General features: G+C 37.4%; 1 protein-coding gene across 1 annotated transcript in view; it reads right to left on the bottom strand.

The window, feature by feature from the left end:
• The window catches only part of EYS (eyes shut homolog), a 1,667,443-nt gene that overhangs the window by 53,605 nt on the left and 1,593,618 nt on the right, over nucleotides 1-20,220 (bottom strand). Inside the window, exon 38 of the mRNA XM_060030409.1 lies at nucleotides 9,283-9,457. Coding sequence (XP_059886392.1) covers nucleotides 9,283-9,457 — 175 coding nt within the window. The remainder of the gene's footprint in view (nucleotides 1-9,282; nucleotides 9,458-20,220) is intronic.

Here is a 20,220-nt window from a genome sequence, read left to right as displayed (position 1 = left end):
TGCTTTATGGGTGGGACTGTGTAGTTCTAAATACATCACATTAGAGGCACACAATGCTTGTTCTACATTTAATTATGTTATGACTGATCAGTTGGTTCGAGTGGCGTCAGCTTGATACAACCATTGTATAGTTTTCTATCAACCTTTCACTGAGTAGTTCAAGCAGCCATTATTTCCTTGGTGCTTACAAAATGGTGTTTCTCATTTCTATTATTTATCCTGCACTATTAGCTCAGATCTATTAAAAATTACTCCTCATCCACTGTCTGGCTAGTTAATATTATTTAGTGTTATCTATTGCTGCACAATAAATTACCTCAGAGCTTAATGGCTTAAAGCAATAATAAACATTTATTATAATGACTCATAATAAGTCACTGTGTTTTCAGGCTTTGTCACCTGAAAACTCATCCTCTATCCCACTGCCCCAGGGACTAGATGAAATACAGTGTGACTATTATTAAAACTGTTCAGTGGATAGGATCATTTAACCCTTAAATTTAATAATTTAAGGAAGGCAGAAGTCATAAACTGTCATTTCCGGAATATCCTATTATTTGCACAAGTCAGCCTACTCAGGTGGGAGGAGACTGCAGGACGATGTGTCTACCATGGACAAGAATCCCCGTGGGCTGCTTGGAAGCTGGCTACCATTCCTGAAATACAGTCTTGATAGGAAAGGAAGGTTGAACGCTTCCTCTTCATCAAACTGCAGAATAAATGAGTGGTGCACTAGCAACGTCTAGGGAGACAAGTTTCTTTTCCTCCCTTGGTGGGGGTGGGTGGAGTATTGTAACAACCATGTGCATTTACATACTGGCATGTTTAAAGCCATCACAGACATTATTCTGTGTATTTCTGAAGTCATCCCATCTTTGGTCAGTGGGAGTCTCCTTAAGCTGGCTCCTGTCTTCTTTTTCAACGGCCCTAGTAGTCTTTGATATCTCTCACTTTCAGGCACAAGAAGACATCCAGGCGCATAGCATACATTTCCTACCCCAGACTTGAATGTCCAAGTCTCCAAGAAGTCCTGATTTATTTTTAGTGGAAAATGGCATTTGGAGATGACAATTTTGACACTAGAGCTATTCATTGCTGCTGGGTTATTATTGTTTCTAGGTTACTTTAGTGGACATAGCTAAGGAATAAGTTTTTTAGAAAGAGAAAATTAAGTCATGAATTCATATGTTATTTCTAGTTCAAAATAAAGATGAAAAGATTCTTACTTCTTTCATTTTATGTCTATATCTCTTTCCTCTTATGCTGAAGATCTTTGTTCCTAATGATATTAACATAATTAGTAAATATTAACATAATTACTAATTTTGTTTATATCCATCCAGCCAGCCAGCCATCTAGAATCTTGCTATCTAGCTATTTTTATCTGTAGTTCCAAAATAACAATAACAGTGCTACCACTAATATCAAGACCACAGGATGCAATTTAGGATAGCTTTATGATTCTTTTTGTCCTTAGACTATAACCCACTGTACAGCTAAAATACTTTAAAAAATCAATTGAATTAAGTCTCTATACTTGGTTATGGCACCAACTTGAAATATGGTTAAATTCATTTATTTTCTTATTTTCTTTAAGAATTACTCTTTTTCATTTTTTGATTTAGCAGGTGAAACATTTCCCTAGTCTCCAGTAAAACTGTAAAGCAAATTGTATTTTGAAAAGCCTAGCTTTCATCCTATCACTTTCCCTTGTTCTCTTCCTCATTCTATAAGTAACTATCTATAATTTTTTTCTGTAATCTTCCTTTCTTAAAAAAATAATGAGCATATGTGTGTTATGTGTATCTATATATATACACTTATATCTATTTATCTACATCTAACTATCATTCCCTTTTCTTACATGTTTCTTTACCCTTTATTCACCGAATGTATCCTGAGGATCACTCCATAGCAACAGATAAGCTTTATAGCTGCAGAGTCCTCCACTGTTCAGCTTTACAATCTAGGGATGAACATCTTTTGCTTTAACAAATAGAGTTTGCTCTAGTAAACTGCAGTGCCTGTTTCTCTACAGCCTCACTACTAGATGAGTCAGTTTTTTTAGCTCTTTGCTAATCTCATAGTTAAGAAATACTATCCGTCTTAACTTGGAATCCCTAGAAAACAGAGACTAAAAGCAATTCCAAGGAAATAAGGAATCCTCTGGCAAGTAAGCACGAGTGAGGGAAAAGCAAAGTGGGGGGAAAGAAGGAAAAACTAATGCAAGGTAGTGAGTTACTAAGCTAGCTACATGCAGTTGGTTGCTTGGTAAGGGGAGTGTTTCTCCAGAGGCTGGACAGGGTGATACAATTAATCTGAGTATATTGCAGGGAAAAAAATTATAGCAGGAACAGATAGGTTGACATCCAGTCATGATACACCCTGCATGACAGATTAAAGGATTTACACTGTGTTGCTTTGGCAATGAAAAACAACATTTTGGGTGGGAAAGTGATAGGAGCAAAGAGGCTTTTAGGAGAAGACAACTTGGATTAGAGTAAGGAGAGTTTAGGCAACAGGACACTACTTGGCAAACAATCACATAGTCCAGCAGGGGAGTGCTGGAAAACAGGACTAAGAACTGTTGGATGAAATGTACAGAAGCAAGGAATTCTTAATTTGGAGAGTTTGGGGGTCTCTCTGATTGGGATCTAAGGAGTTTGTAAACCTCTAAAATTTTATGTAAATTTTGTGCCCTAAGTATGTTCATTGATCAGGGGAAAGGAGTTTTAGCTTTCACCTGATTCTTAAAGGCATCTGTGAGCCAATAATTAGAAAACCCTGGGTCACTGAGCTTTTGTGTTCGCTGATCAGTTTATGTTGTAAGTATACCTCATTTATGAACTTAGTATAAATCTCTGATGATTCACATTTTATATCCACATTCTCTGAATTCCTATTGTACTTACTGTCTGTGCTGCTCAGTTTGACATCTAGCTTGGTTTTCTAAGATTTGCTTTTCTTACACTGTACTTTTCTTAAAGGAACTCATCTGCATATTGCCCTCAGTCACTGTCAAAATATGATTTTAGGGTTAAGCAAAGTGCAACTTAAATGAAGTAAAATCTGCTTAAGAACACATTGTATCAGGGTGGGGGGCGGAGGGTGGGATGAACTGGGAGATTGGGATTGACATATATACACTAATATGTATAAAATAGATAACTAATAAGAACCTGCTGTATAGTACAGGGAACTCCACTTTGCTGTACAGTAGAAAGTAACACAATATTGTAAAACAACTGTACCCCAATTAAAAAGCAAACACACAAACAACAAAAAAAGGAGCACATTGTACCAAACATGTGAACATATAGGGCTAAGTTAGAACTATAGAAAAAAGTTTTTTCAAAACTTGGCTACCTACTAACAACAGCAATAGTTTACTATGTTTTTCCTGTTGCATCAGAGTTCATCCCAAGAGCACAAAGGCCTTACTGGGATGTAATACTGCCTTATTATCCTCCTCTCATTGGAGACATTGCATTCGAATGAAGCTGGGTCTGTGTGTGCTGACGTATTCGGAGCAGGAAAGCAGGGCTTTGTTCAGTCTGCTGGAGCCCAGCGCCGGGTCCAGCCTCATCAGACCCCACCCCTCCTTACTTGGCGCGGGAACAATGCCTCCCACCCCCAGCTGTGAGGCATAGAACTACAGGGGAGCATTTTGAGTTCTTTTAAAAAGTTTTTGTACCATTAAGCTGTGTATTGTTGAGACATTTTGACCACCTTTCAGATTTAGCTTTTAAAATTGATTCCAAACACTGAAATTTATGCCTCTGGGTTAGGACTTGCCTCTTGAGCATTTAAAAAATATTTTATTATGTACATTAGTTATTTTTCAGGAAAAGACTGAACTTTAGTTTTGAATTGTCTATAATGTTACCTAGAAATTCAATTTAATATTACTCTGCTTTGGGTGAAAAAGCATAGAGTCATATAAAATTAAGAGCGTGGGACTAGGTCAAGGATAGAGGAAAACTTCTTAAACACTATTGAAAAGTATGTTACAAAACCACATCTTTGGGCTTCCCTGGTGGCGCAGTGGTTGAGAGTCCGCCTGCTGATGCAGGGGTCACGGGTTTGTGCCCCGGTCCGGGAAGATCCCACATGCCGCGGAGCGGCTAGGACCGTGAGCTATGGCCACTTAGCCTGCGCGTCCGGAGCCTGTGTTCCACAACGGGAGAGGCCACAACAGTGAGAGACCTGCGTACCGCAAAAAAACAAACAAAAAAAAACCAAACACATATTTTTCCTTTAAAAAGAGGATTCTTACTGAGATTAGAACAGAATTACAAAAACTGTCAAAAAGAATAAAATTCTCCTTAAACTTCTGCTGTTACTGGAGCTAAATGTCCATGAGTGGAAACATTAATATTTTAAAATAGTTCTATTGAGGTATAGTTTACATACCATACATTCACATCTTTTAAGTTCAGGGAGCCATAATTTTAATGTCATTATATAATAGTCACAAGAGCTATTTCTGACTCTACAGTAATGCTTCACATGTAGTTAATATACTAAGTATTTTGTTGTTATATTAATAAGATGATCCCAAACATTGGTCACAGTTTTGATGAGAAAGACTTTAGGATCTTTTTAGGAAATGTGTCAGTGGTATCACTCCCGTCGTACATTATTACTCAAGTCTACTTTTTATTCAGATCAAGACTCTCCTGTTAGGCTGTGAGACACAACTTTCCACCCACACAGGAACTCATGAAGTCTCCAGGGTATGTGTTATCAGGGAAGGTACTTCCAACTTGGAGAAAACACAAAATGCCATTTGAAGGTATATCTTTAACATTGTTTTTTAAAAATTAAGAATAAATGAACAAATTACATCCAGTAGATAAAGAGCTTTTGTTACATTATCTTAAAAATGGTCCTTACTATTTGGGTTCTGTAGAGAATATTGACTCAGAGACTGAAGATTTGGTTTTGGGTCCTGTGGAACTACTTACAAGGCTCTCAGGCCTCATCTTGGTTCACTCATAATCTCTGGGGCTTAGTGTCCCATCCGTGAAATTGGGACCAGGATAATTGCCCTGACTAATTTAGAGAGTTTTATTTAGGAGCAATGGAAATAATGCAAGGAAAAAGTGCTTTGTTAGCCACAAAGTGCTGGTCAATTGTAAGGTATTACTTTTGTTATCACAAATCAAGAAAATGTTCTTTATTAATCAAAATCATTTGCAAATAGTTCTAAGTGTCTATCTGAAACTTGAGTCTCCCTAAAACCGAGCTCCTCTGCTGAGTTTGTAGTTCACCTCTCTATCCAAAATGTTGTTGCCTTTCTTGTCCAATCCTATTCCCCTCAAGATTGAGGAGTATCAAAGAAAAGGGGATTAAACTGAGCAGGACACTGTGGGGCCCTTCTGGGGCCCCAAACCTTTCCATGTCCCTTGTTTCTTGCTTGTAGGAAAAAGACTTTCAGTCTCCTTGGCCTCCCCTGAGTTCCAAAGGGTAGATTCAAAGAGTTACTAATTAGGAGAGTGAGGAAATGCAGAAAGAAGCAGCAGTGCAGGATAGGGCAGGGTCCTGGTTCTTCCCTGGGTGATATACATAACAACCTGGCACATGTCTCTGAGTTCTTCTACAGGAACTAAGGCTCCCACCCAGGTGGAGGATGGTAACTCCAGGCTGAGCACAAGCATGTGGACCCAGACTGGTTGGAACCAGAAAGCCAATGACTGAGATCCTTGGGACATCACCCTGTTACCTCACCACCAACCAATCAGAAGAAAGTCACACACCCTGCAGCCCTTCCACAAATTTTGCCTGTAAAAATTCTTACCCCAAACTTGATCTTGGCAGGTGAGAGGACCTTGGTTCTTGTCTTCTCTGGAGAAAGAATTCCACAAAGAGACCAAGGTTATAAGGCACATATTAGAAGCACAGTACGTGTGGGAGAGCACATCAAGAAGCAGTTTATTTAGGGCAGGAGCAAAAGTTACACACTTGGAGAAGAAGAGCATGGATGTCCTTGAGAGTGAGGAACACACGATAGGGACAGCCTAGGTTGTTAATATGGGGTTAATCTTCCAGATTTAGATGAGGGTGCCTCCCCTTTCCCTCCCCTATGATCACATTGTCTTCAATTTCTTATTTGGGCTTCCACCAGGCACCATTTTGAATCTTTCCCATGAGCACGTAAGTGAAAAACCACAGGGTGGAGGTGGGTAAAAACTGCAATGCTAATGATATTATAATGATATTACAATGTGTCCAAGGCTACTAGAGGACAGCTAGAGATGCCCTCTGTGTGTGTGTCAGGCTGGGAAACCTCCTTGACCACAAGAATGTGGAGGCTGAGGTGGGCCTCCTCATCTTTCATCTGTTTAGGGCTCATCATACTAATACTAGTTTATCTCAAAGGGTCAGCATGAAACCTGCTGCAACAGTTTAACCTGAAGCCTATCTATCTCTTACCGCAAAGTGCATATGCTGCACAATTTTCATGGTCAGAATTTCTTGCTCAGATGTTACAGATTTTCTGTTTTAGATGCCATTTCTCCTTGTGTCATGGCCTCATTTAGTGCAAAACTGGGAGACGGCTTTGCCTTCTGCCTAATGTCTATACATAAGGAGGCTGTTCTTGTACCTGGCTCCAGCTTTCCTGCCTCCAAACCATTGGAGAGTTTGGGCATTTTGAGCATGAGCTGCCCGTTCACCTTGCTTGGCCTTGCAATAAACCTTTCTCTGCTCCAAACTTGGGTGTTTCAGTTTGTTTGGCCTCCATGTGCATTGGGCACATGAACTTGGGTTGACAACATATCTAAACTTGGTGCTATATATTCAGGATAAACACATGTGGCTCTGAAATGGACACCCGTAGGGCTTTTGTTCCATAGGGATAATGAAGAGCTGGGATGGATCTCCTGCCTTCACCTTCAACTCCATGTGCTTTCTTCCTGCCACTTCCCATTCTGAATTATTACATTCTTTATTATTAGCAGTTTATTTATTATCACATTAAAAAATAACAAAAACACCTAGTAAGTCACCTGAAGAATGTCCATATTTCTTTAGATAAAATGAGGTAAATTTGTGCCTCTAAATAATTAAGCTTAAAAATAAATAAATAATTAAGCTTAGCTATGGGACAAATAGACTGCATAAGTTGTAAAGCAAGTAAAAGGTTTTAGTAAAAATTGTAATTAAGTAAAGATAAAATCATAGTGGTAAAGCTAGTGCCAAAAAATATTGTTCTCTGATGGTGGCATCACAAGACTCAGGGCTTGTCCCTAGCACTTCTATGGACTTGATCAAGCTATACATGTTTTTCTTAAAATTTTTCCATAAAATTCAGCTAACACTTCTAACATATTACAAAGCACATTAGGTATCTTGGACATCCCGAAACATAGCAAGCTTATTCATACTTAGTTTGGATTAATTTAGACTTGACTCCCTACAAGCCTTCCTGTCACAATGTCGTATTCAGTAGATCACAAAACACCATGAATATTTCTCTGCAATATCTTCTAAATTAATTTTTTATTTTCTTATCTATGACTATTTTGGATTTCCAAATCTGTCTCCCATAACTCCCCAATATACCCATCCTGCAAAGGGATGTTGAGATAACTTGCATACATCTGTCTTTACCATGGCTCTTTCCTGCTCAGGAACTGTCTGCATCTCATTCTTGATATAAATCAAATCTGTTACCTTTCATGTAAGTTTTGCATCCTTCTATACTTCCTCTGTCCCATTTCTCATAGCCAATCAGTAGACTATCCAGTTTAGTCAATTTGGCTTCATTAACGTGAGCATGGGGTCACCATGCTTGTCCTTCCATTTGTATGTTTGCTTATAACTTTTGGAATTAAGATTCCTTCTACTTTTTCATTGATTCATTAATTGAACGAATACTTAATGAATGCCTGTTCTATGCTAGGCACTCTTCTAGGTATGAAGATACACTGGTAATATGAGAGATCAGGCCCATTCTCAGGGAAAAATAATAGCCAATATATAAACAAACAATAAATAAACAACATAGGACAATGATATATTATGGAGAAAGTAAAATATGATAATGTGATAGAGAATGATCGGAGGGAGGGATAGTTTTGGGCTGGTCTAAGGGAGTCCCATTCTGAGGAGGTGAGACAATGACAAGAAGGAGGCAGCCAGATGGAGACTGAAGGCAAAGGTCCTCCAGCTGAAAGACATAGCATGAAGGTCTAGAAACAGAAATGAGCTTGGTGTGTTCAAAAGATAAAAGTAGGTTAACTGTAGTGAGTGAGGAGGAAGAGAGATGGTCTGAGGGGGGCGGGGCCAGATCATGTAGGGCTTTATAGCTCATGAGGAAGGGTTTAGTTATTTTACATGTCCTGAGAAGTCACTGGAGTGCTTTTGGTAAGAAACAGGAAGATCTAGTGACCATCTCCTTCCCCCGCGTCCTATGTGCTTTCTCTCCAGCCCAAGGTACAGTGATGATCAGTTCTTTGAATGTTGCACTTTGTTTTTGATCATTTTCTAGTGTGGAGGTGGAGGGGAACTGTTTGGGGCTTTCTAAACTACATGTGCTCTCCCCCGTCTTCCAGGGGAGCCTCTGATTCCCCACTGCCCCACTCTTTGCAATCAGCCAGTGTTAGCAGTGAGTCATACCTTCTGATGTGTCCTGGGAGAAAACCTTTGACAAATCAGTTTTCTATCCATCTCATGCGTGTATGAGACATAGAAATGTATGAGTAGCTACAGTGGAAGGAACTGAGGACAGAGAGCTTCCTTCCTCTTTATTTGGTGTATTCCTGGAGCCCATCATATACCACTTATGCACGAGGACATGCTCAACGAAGTAACTTATTTATAAGACAACATTCCTTTGTTTATTTTCTTCCCACCCAACAGACTCACATTTTGTTTTATATTAAAGTAGTTCAGAAACCAAACTGTACAGTTTTGCTGGGGTCCACCTAGAGAGGAGAGGCTCCTTTCTAAGGGATCCCAAACCCAAATATAAAAGCAAATCACAAATGTGAGCCCTTGTAAACCCTTGTATGGCGAACATCTCTGGCAACACTCTCAACACCATGAATTTAAGATAGTCTATTTTTTCCTGTAATGAGATGTAGTGATTCATTTTCATTATCATAAATGCTGTGCTGATCCATTTCTAGTTTCCTTTATCTGTCCCCCAGTCATCTAGCAAGTCTCCATAAAAATATTTTAAATAAGTGTCAGTTTGTGTTCCTAGTTTGCGCGAGTAGGGGACCAGGTAGAATGCAAACAACTTGCCACATTCTTTCCTAATAATGTCACACTTACTAAACAGTCGATCCCTGCTCCACACACGTCCCACCGTTGCCACATTTCATCAAGCGACAGGGAGAAGCATCACACTGGCCAACGTTGCGCCCAGCATTTGGGTGGCCCTCAGGCGTCCCCAGGCTTCTGAAATGGCCATTCTTCTTAGTGCGAACTTGCAGAGTAAAAATACAACCTTGAAAAGAGAAAAAAATACTTCAGTTTAAAAAATGGAAGAAATGGATAAAACAAGAAGACAATTATTTTTCATTTTTAAAGGAACATTTTTCAAAATAAAGTAATACATGTTAATTTAATGAAAAAAAAACCCAGAAGCACAGGGTGAAAAATAAAGTCATCTACCATATCACCACTCCAGAGAAAACAGTTATTAACATTTTGAGAAGTATATATATATATATATATATATATATATACACACATATACATATATATACAGAGTTTTTTCTATTCTTAGTTGTATTTTCTTTTAAACAAAAGTAGAATCTTGCATGAAATATTTAATATATATATTGTACCAAAAATTTGTAGAGCATAAATACCTTTAACTCTTTTCTCATAGCATTAACTATTTTTCAATGATAGCATAATAGTCTCTTAGATCATAATATACTTAATTAAATTTCAATTATTGAACTATTGACTCATTTCTTTTTTTGGTATTAAAAATAATGCTATAAGAAATTTATTATATGTATACCATGTGCATTTGCTAAGTATTTCCTTAGTATAAATTTCCAGAAGGAAAACTACTAGGGTAACAGATATGGGTGCTTTGCAGCGTGCCCAAGTGTCATGGATATTTTGCACAGTTATGTCTCCCGCACCAAACACAGGGACTCCCGCCTCTTCACAGGCACCACAATGCAAGACTTTATTGTCTGCTTTATTTTTAAAGGAAATAAATAATAAAATGCCTTTGCTATTTTTATTTTTTAATAAAATAAATTTTTAATAAAAAATTTTAATTATTATAATATAATAATATATTATATTAATATTAATTATATATAATTAATTACAATTATATTATAAATATATATTTTATATTATAAATATATATTTATAATATATTATATAAATATATATAAATAATATATAAATATATATTATTATATATAAATATATATATAAATAATATATAAATATATTATTATATATAAATATATATATTATTATATATAAATATATATATAAATATATATACATATATAAAAATATATATAAATAAATATATTTATATATTTATATATAAATATATAAATATATATAAATAAATATATAAATATATATATTTATATAATACATAAATATATAAATATATATAATATAATATAATATATATAAAATATATATTATATTATTATATATATTATATTATATTATATTATATTATATATATAATATATATAATAATATATATAATAATATATAATATATTATATTTATATATTTATATATTATATATAATATAATATATATAATTATATATATTTATAATATATATAATTATATATAATTATATAATATATAATATATAATATAATATATTATTATTATATAATATATTATATAATATATATTATATAATATATATTATATATAATATTACATATATATAACTATATATATTTATATATGTAAATAATATTTATATTATAAATATAATAATGATTATAAATAATATATGGAATAATATATTATAATAATATATTATTATATATATAAATTTTTATTATTTTATTTTTTATTAATTTTTTAATAAAAACTCCATCTTTATTGGAGTACAATAAAGTACAACATTGCTTTACAATGTTGTGTTAGTTCCTGCTGTATAAAAAAGTGAATCAGCTATAAGTATACATATATTCCCATATCTCCTCCCTCTTGCATCTCCCTCCCACCTTCCGTATCCCACCACTCTAGGTGGTCACAAAGCACCAAGGTGATCTCCCTGTGCTATGCAGCTGCTTTCCACTAGCTATCGATTTTGCATTTGGTACTGTATATATGTTAATGCTACTCTCTCACACCGTCCCAGCTGACACTTCCCCCTCCCTATGTCCTCAAGTCCATTCTCTGCATCTGCGTCTTTATTCCTGTCCTGCCCCTAGGTTTGTCAGAACCATTTTTTTTTTTTAGATTCCATATATATGTGTTAACATACGGTATTTGTTTTCCTCTTTCTGATTTACTTCACTCTGTATGACAGACTCTAGGTCCATCCACCTCACTACAAATAACTCAATTTTTTTTCTTTTTATGGCTGAGTAATATTCCATTGTATATATGTGTCACATCTGCTTTATCCCTTCATCTGTCGATGGACACTTAGGTTGCTTCCATGTCCTGGCTATTGGAAATAGTGTGCAATGAACATTATGGTACATGATTCTTTTTTTTTTTTTTTTTTTTTTTGCACAGGCCTCTCACTGTTGTGGCCTCTCCCGTTGCGGGGCACAGGCTCCAGATGCACAGGCTCAGCGGCCATGGCTCATGGGCCCAGCCACTCTGCAGCATGTGGGATCTTCCCGGACTGGGGCATGAACCCGTGTCCCCTGCATCGGCAGGCGGACTCTCAGTGACTGCGCCACCAGGGAAGCCCTACATGACTCCTTTTGAATTATGGTTTTCTCAGGGTATATGCCCAGTAATTGGATTGCTGGGTCATATGGTAGTTCTATTTGTAGTTTTTTAAGGAACCTCCATATTGTTCTCCATAGTGGCTATATCAATTTACATTCCCACCAAAAGTGCAAGAGGGTTCCCTTTTCTCCACACCCTCTCCAGCATTTATTGTTTGTAGACTTTTTGATGATGTCTATTCTAAGCAGTGTGAAGTGATATCTCATTGTATTTTTGATTTGCATTTCTCTAATAATTAGTGATGTTGAACATCTTTTCATGTGTTTGTTGGTCATCTGTATGTCTTCTTTGGAGAAATGGTCATTTATATCTTCTATCTATTTTTTTGATTGGGTTGATTTTTTGATATTGAGTGGCATTAACTGCTTGTATACTTTGGAGAGTAATCCTATGTCAGTTGCTTCATTTGCAAATATTTTCTCCCATTATGAGGGTTGTCTTTTCATCTTGTTTATGGTTTCTTTGCTGTGCAAAAGCTTTTAAGTTTCATTAGGTCTCATTTGTTTATTTTTGTTTTGATTTCCATTTCTCTAGGAGGTGGGTCAAAAAGGATCTTGCTATGATTTATGTCATGGAGTGTTCTGCCTATATTTTCCTCTAAGAGTTTTATAGTCTCTGGCCTTACATTTAGGACTGTAATCCATTTTGAGTTTATTTTAGTATACAGTGCTAGGGAGTGTTCGAATTTCATTCTTTTACATGTAGCTGTCCAGTTTTCCCAGCACCACTTATTGAAGAGGCTGTCTTTTCTCCATTGTATATTTTTGCTTCCTTTATTGAAGATAAGGTGATCATATGTGCGTGGGTTTATCTCTGAGCTTTCTAACCTGTTCCATTGATCTATATTTCTGTTTTTGTGCCAGTACCATACTGTCTTGATGACTGTAGCTTTGTAGTATAGTCAGAAGTCACGGAGCCAGATTCCTCCGGATCCATTATTCTTTCTCAAGATTGCTTTGGCTACTCCTGGTCTTTTGTGTTTCCATACAAATTGTGAATTTTTTGGTTCTAGTTCTGTGAAAACTGCCAGTGGTAGTTTGATAGGTATTGCATTGAATCTGTAGATTGCTTTGGGTATTATAGTCATTTTCACAGTGCTGATTCTTCCAATCCAAGAATATGGTATATCTCTCCATCTGTCTGTATCATCTTTAATTTCTTTCATCAGCACCTTATAGTTTTCTGCATACAGGTCTTTTGTCTCCTTAGGTAGGTTTATTTCTAGGTGTTTTATTCTTTTTGTTGCAATGGTAAATAGGAGTGTTTGCCTAATTTCTCTTTCAGATTTTCCATCATTTGTGTATAGGAATGCAAGAGATTTCTGTGCATTAATTTTGTATCCTGCTACTTTACCAAATTCATTGATTAGCTCTAGTAGTTTTCTGGTAGCATCTTTGCGATTCTCTATGTATAGTATCATGTCATCTGCAAACAGTGACAGTTTTTCTTCTTTTCCAGTTTGGATTCCTTTTATTTCAAAATGCTTGATATGACTTCAATTTTCTGAAATTGACTGAGGCTTGATTTGTGACCCAATATGACATCCTAGAGAATTTTCCATGAGCATTTGAGAAGAAAGTGTATCCTGTTGTTTTTGGATGGAATGTCCTATAAATATCAATTAAGTCCATCTTGTTTAATGTACCATTTAAAGCTTGTGTTTCCTTATTTATTTTCATTATGGATGATCTGTCCACTGGTGAAAGTGAGGGATTAAAGTCCCCTACTATTATTGTGTTACTCTCGATTTCCCCTTTTATGGCTGCTAGCATTTGCCTTATATATTGAAGTGTCCTATGTTGGATGCATAAATAATTACAGTTGTTATATCTTCTTCTTGGATTTATCCCTTGATCATTATGTAGTGTCCTTCTTTGTCTCTTGTAATAGTCTTTATTTTAAAGTCTATTTTGTCTGATATGAGAATTGTTACTCCAGCTTTCTTTGATTTCCATTTGCATGGAATATCTTCTTCCAACCCCTCACTTTCAGTCTGAATGTGTCCCTAGGTCTGAAGTGGGTCTCTTGCAGACAGCATATGTATGGGTCTTGTTTTTGTACCCATTCAGCCAGTCTATATCTTTTGGTTGGAGCATTTAATCCATTTACATTTAAGGTAATTATCAATATGTATGGTCCTATTACCATTTTCTTAACCGTTTGGGGTTTGTTTTTGTAGGTCTTTTCCTTCTCTTGTTTTTCCTGCCTAGAGAAGTTCCTTTAGCATTTGTTGTAGTGCTGGTTTGGTGGTGCTGAATTCTCTTAACTTTCACTGTCTTTAAAGGTCTTAATTTATCCTTCGAATCTGAATGAGATCCTTGCTCGGTAGAGTAATCTTGGTTGTAGGTTTTTCCCTTTCATCACTTTAAATATGTGCTGCCACTCCCTCTGGCCTACAGAGTTTCTGCTGAAAGATCAGCTGTTAACATTATGGGGATTCCCTTGTATGTTATTTGTTGCTTTTCCCTTGCTGTTTTTAATATTTTTTATTTGTATTTAATTTCTGATAGATTGATTAACATGTGTCTTGGTGTATTTCTCCTTGGATATATCGTGCATGGGACTCTCTGTGCTTCCTGAACTTGATTTACTATTTCCTTTCCCATGTTAAAGAAGTTTTCCACTATAATCTCTTCAAATATTTTCTCAGTCCCTTTTCTTTCCTCTTCTTCTTCTGAGATCCCTCTAATTCAAATGTTGGTGTGTTTAATGTTATCCCAGATGTCTCTGAGAGTGTCCTCAATTCTTCTCATTCTTTTTTCTTTATTCTGCTCTGTTGCAGTTATTTCATCTCTTTTATCTTCCAGGTCACTTATCAGCTCTTCTGCCTCAGGTTTTCTGCTATTGATTCCTTGTAGAGAATTTTAAATTTCATTTATTGTGTTGCTCATCGTTTTTTGTTTGCTCTTTAAATCTTCTAGTTCCTTGTTAAAACTTTCTTGTATTTTCTCCATTCTATTTCCAAGGTTTGGGATCATCTTTACTATCATTACTCTGAATTATTTTTCAGGTAGACTGCCTATTTCCTCTTCATTTGGTCCATCTGGTGGGTTTTTACCTTGCTTCTTCATCTGCTGCATATTTCTCTGTCTTCTCATTTTGTTTAACTTACTGTTTTTAGCATCTCCTTTTCGCAGGCTGCAGGTTTGTAGTTCCCGTTGTTTTTGGTGTATGCCCCCAGCGGGTGAGGTTGTTTCAGTGACTTGTGTAGGCTTCCTGGTGGAGGGGACTGGTGCCTGTGTTCTGGTGGGGGAGCTGGATCTTGTCTTTCTGGTGGGCAGGACCACATCTCGTCCTGTGATTTGGGGTGTCTCTGAACTTAGTATGGTTTTAGGCAGCCTCTCTGCTAATGGGTAGGGTGTTTTCCTGTCTTGCTAGTTGTTTGGCCTGGGCTATCCAGTACTGGAGCTTGCTGGCTGTTGGGTGGAGCTGGGCCTTAGCACTGAGGTGGAGATCTCTGGGAGAGCTCTTGCCGGTTGATATTACATGGGGATGGGAGGTCTCTGCTGGTCTAGTTTGCTGAACTCAGCTCTGCCACCTCAGAGACTCAGGCCTGACACCAAGCCAGAGCACCACGACCTTGCCAGCCACAAGGCTCAGAAGAAAAGGGAGAAAAAAAGAAAGAAAAATAAATAAATAAAATTATTAAAATTAAAATATATAATAGTAAAAATAATTTTAAAAAAGAAGAGGGCAACCAAACCAATAAACAAATCCACCAATGATAACAAGGGCCAAACACTATACCTAAGATAAACATAAAATCAGAAACAAATCAGTTGCAGACAGCAAACCCCATGTCTACAATGCTCCCAAAGTCCACCTCCTCAATTTGGGATGATTCGTTGTCTATTCAGGTATTCCACAGATGCAGGGTACATCAAGTTGTTTGTGGGGTTTTAATTCACTGCTCCTGAGGCTGCTGGGAGAAATTTCCCCTTTTCTTCTTTGTTTGCACACCTCCTGGGGTTGAGCTTTGGATTTGGCCCCAGCTCTGTGTGTAGGTTTCCCTCAGGCATCTGTTCCCACCCAGACAGGATGGGGTTAAAGCAGCGGCTGATTAGCGGGCTCTTGCTCATTCAGGCCAGGGGGAGGGAGGTGTACGGTAGTCATAATTGGAATGTAGGGTGAGGCTGCGGCAGCATAGGCTGGCATGACATTGCAACAGCCTGAGACTTGCTGTGTTTTCTCCCAGGGAATTTGTCTCTGGATCACAGGACCCTGGCAGTGGCGGGCTGACCAGGCTCCTGGGAGGGGAGGTGTGGATAGTGACTTGTGCTCGCACACAGGCTTCTTAGTGGCTGCAGCAGCAGCCTTAGTGTCTCATGCCCATCTCTGGTGTCCACACCGATAGCGGCAGCTTGTGCCCATCTCTGGAGCTTGTTTAGGCCGTGCTCTGAATCCCCTCTCCTCATGCACCCTGAAACAATGGTCTCTTGCCTCTCTGGCAGGTCCAGACTTTTTCTCAGACTCCCTCCCAGGTAGCTGTGGTGCACTAGCTCCTTTCAGGCTGTGTTCACACAGACAACCTCAGTCCTCTCCCTGGTGTCTGACCTCCGAACCGGAGCCTCAGCTCCCAGTCCACACCTGCCCTGGCAGGTGAGCAGACAAGCCTCTCGGGCTGGTGAGTGCTGGTTGGCACTGATCCTCTGTGCAAGGATCTCTCTGCTTTGCCCTCTGCACCCCTGTTGCTGTGGGTTCCTCTGTGGCTCTGAAGCTTTCTCCCCACATCCCCCGTTTCCACCAATGAAGGGGCTTCCTAGTGTATGGAAACTTTTCCTCCTTCAAAGCTCTCTCCCAGCAGTGCAGGTCCCATCCCTATTCTTTTGTCTCTGTTTTTTCTTTTGCCATACCCAGGTACATGGGGAGTTTCTTGGCTTTTGGAAGGTCTGAGGTCTTCTGCCAGCATTCAGTAGGTTTTCTGTAAGAGTTGTTTCACATGTAGATATTTTTTCTGATGTATTTGTGGGGAGGAAGGTGATCTCCATATCTTACTCCTATGATATCTTGAAGGTCCCCTCCTTTTGCTATTTTTAATTAGATTTGAAAACCTTTCAATGATTTGTCATTTATAATTTTCCCTTTAAGTTGCTTATTATTTACTGTTTTTCTCTATCTACCTTTTGTCTATACCCTGCTAAAGACTTATTTGAAAGACCTTTTTATATAACGAGCACATTAGCTGTTTGTCACATATTGTAAATACTTACTCCAGCTTAATATTTGCTATTTAATTTTGCTTATGGTGTTTTCTTTTTTATTTTTATGTGGAGAAGTTTATAATACTTATGTTGTCACATTTCTCTTTTTTTCTCTCAGGGATTTACCTTTGTACGTATCCTTAGAAAGTTCTTTTCCACACATATAATGTATGATCTTACTTATATGTGGAATGTAAAATTTGCTTTTTGCAGAGTGAAAGGCACTCAGAGCAAAAATGTAGGTAGAGGATGGAGTCAGGTGGTTCTGGGTTCAATTACAATCTCTGTCACATAATGGCTAGATGACCCAAATCTAACTGTCAATTTTTCCACCTTAAAAATGAGAACAAATATAACTACTCCATGAGTTAAGAGGAGTAAGAAAATATACATGAACTCGTGGTATAATGCTGGCAATATGTAGGTCTTGTATTCCCTTCCACACTCTCACAAATTCACTACTTCTTTTATTAAAAAACATTTCCTTTCAGCAAAGATTGTGCGATGCTAATATTAAGTTTTTGTAGTTTTTATAATCACACTCTGAAAAAAGCTTTGTTTAAATGACTGTAATATGTATTAATATCTGAAGTGTTCATTTAAAACAATTTCTCTTTTATATGAATAAATAAAATACTTTTGTTATGAGGAACTGCTAAAATATGTTTTTGGCTAAAAATGTAGCATTGTTATATTTAGAGAAACATTTGGCTAACACTAATAGTTATATGTGTTTATTTCATAGAGAGATGCTTCATGTCAGTCAACATAAGATACAGAGTAAAGGCAATTACAGTGGAAGCCATTTGTAGAATATATATTGTATAATTTCATTCCTATTTATACAGCAGATTAAACATAATCTGCTTAGTATAGTACCAGGCACCAGGTATTCCATGCCTATATCTTGCATGTGATAAAGTGGGTATGAAAAAGACTTTTGGAGCTATGATATTGGAAAGACTGGTGAAGTTCCAAATAAGTGATAGCTTTTTTTCTGACAGTAAGAGAATTTGTAAATGATTGCAGTGAACTCATTACTCTTCTCTTATGGGCTCTAGTTTGAAAAATCTCATGGAATTAAAAAAGAGAGAGAGAGGGACAGACAGACAGAGACAGAAAAAGAAAAGTTGAAATAGCCAGAAACTGCATGTACTAATGGTATGGGGCATTTTCGGGCTGGAATAACATCTTTACAGCATTGTCAATAAATCTGAATCTATTTTATGTCCACACTACTCAGTTGAGTAATGTTTAATAATCCCTGTATCAATGAACACTAGCTGCTGTGACACTAGAATAATCGATAGATAGGATAATAGATTTCCCCATGTTTGTACTAGTCAAAAGTAATTTTTAATTCTGCATCAGAATTAAATAGGTCTGACGGTGAAAGTAACAGATCTTAGAACACTGATGAAAGCTATGGTTCTCCTCTCCAGAAAAATGCATACAGGTACACACACAATTGTGTGTGTGATTTCAGGAGACTGAGACACACTGAATCCCATCCATGAACCTCAGCCTGAGAACCCTATGCCTTTAGAGAAGAGGGAAGAATCCCTCTTATTAGGACAGGAAAACAGTAAGGCCCTCTGTGCATGGCATATGTAGATTTTTTAATCTGGAGAAGGGTTAAATAACCTCTTCATGACTATGAAAGGCTATAGGGAGAATAATGGCTCATTAAAAACATTTCCAGAACAAAAGCAAAAGGGCTTGATCAACAGAAAGAATTTGTACTTTAGACTGAGAACTTCTGGATTAGATTTATGTATCTGGAGTGTTTAGAGAAATGTGAAAGCCTATGTCAGATACTCTTTTACTGTGTGTGATTTAATCATCATTCTAAAGACAAATGTGATAATCTTAACCTAATTATTAAATTCTTCCATAAAACTTTGTATTTGCTTTGTTATGATTGATTAATATAGTGGCTTCCAAATCTGGGGAGGTTCATTGAAATGCAAATTTTTAGACCCTCATCATAGAGATTTCACTTAAGCAGAGTCCAGAAATCTATATTTTAAAGTCACCTTGTATCACTCTTTAAAGCCAGTGAGATCAGCTCTGGGGAATCAGGTTTATAGTACAGTTGTGATCTGGTCATGATGACAGGGTGGTACTACTTGTCTATAATTTTCAGTACATAATAAAGGCTAGTTTATGATGGAGGAGGTGCAGACATTGAGGAAGGATTCGAGAGACAAATGATAAAATTAAGGGCTAAGCTAAGGTCCTGGAGTTTCCATAAGACTGTGGATTAAGTGGCAATTCCAAGAACACCCGCCCAAGATTTTCATCCTAAGAAGCTTGGCATGCTTCCAGGCCTGTCAATGTAGTTATTTCTGTCAGAAGAAGGGCCAGCTGTGTATGTGCTGAGTGTAGGCTCATTAACAGACTTAAGGAGAAAATGACAGGTATTGACGAAAGCCAGTCTTTGTTCTTGTTAACAAGATGTGAAGGAAAGTTCCTAACAGAAGGGAAAAAAAAACAAGACAACAGGAAACCAGGAAATGTTAGACTTCAATAACTTTGAAAGCTTCAAGTCCTCTGACAGTAGGATGGAATACCACTAATAGCTAACATTTATTGTGTTTATCATGTACTGGTTTCTGGTATAAGCACTTGACATAATTATTTTACTTAATTGATTAACTTACAAGCACCCTATGGGGTAGATATATATATATTTTTTTTACAGAGGAGAAAATGGAGGCTCAGAGAGTATAAATAACAGGCTAAAAGTCACACAGCTACTACCTGGCAGAGCCTGGATCTGAAGGCAGCGTGACTAGAGCCAGAGCCACGTCTGTGAGGCAGAGAAAGAGGAGCAAAGGTTTGACTGGAGCTGGGTCTCCTCCTACCACTGGCACCATCATCGTTGCTAACATTGTTGCTAACTGAGAGCTCTAAGCTCTGTGCTCTCTCTCCGTTAGCTCACTCTTGGAACTAGAGAAGTGCTGTGATTGTCCCATTTTACAGCTGAGGCACAGTGAGTCACGAGGCGGTTGGTTGACTCACCAGGGTCATGGAGCTTGTAGGTGGCAGAGGGGACACATATCCAGACAGTTGGGTTCCAGAATCCACA

Source organism: Delphinus delphis, chromosome 14 (assembly GCF_949987515.2).
Source record: "Delphinus delphis chromosome 14, mDelDel1.2, whole genome shotgun sequence".
In the NCBI taxonomy this organism is placed as follows: Eukaryota; Metazoa; Chordata; class Mammalia; order Artiodactyla; family Delphinidae; genus Delphinus; species Delphinus delphis.
This window is presented reverse-complemented; position numbering and strand designations above follow the sequence as displayed.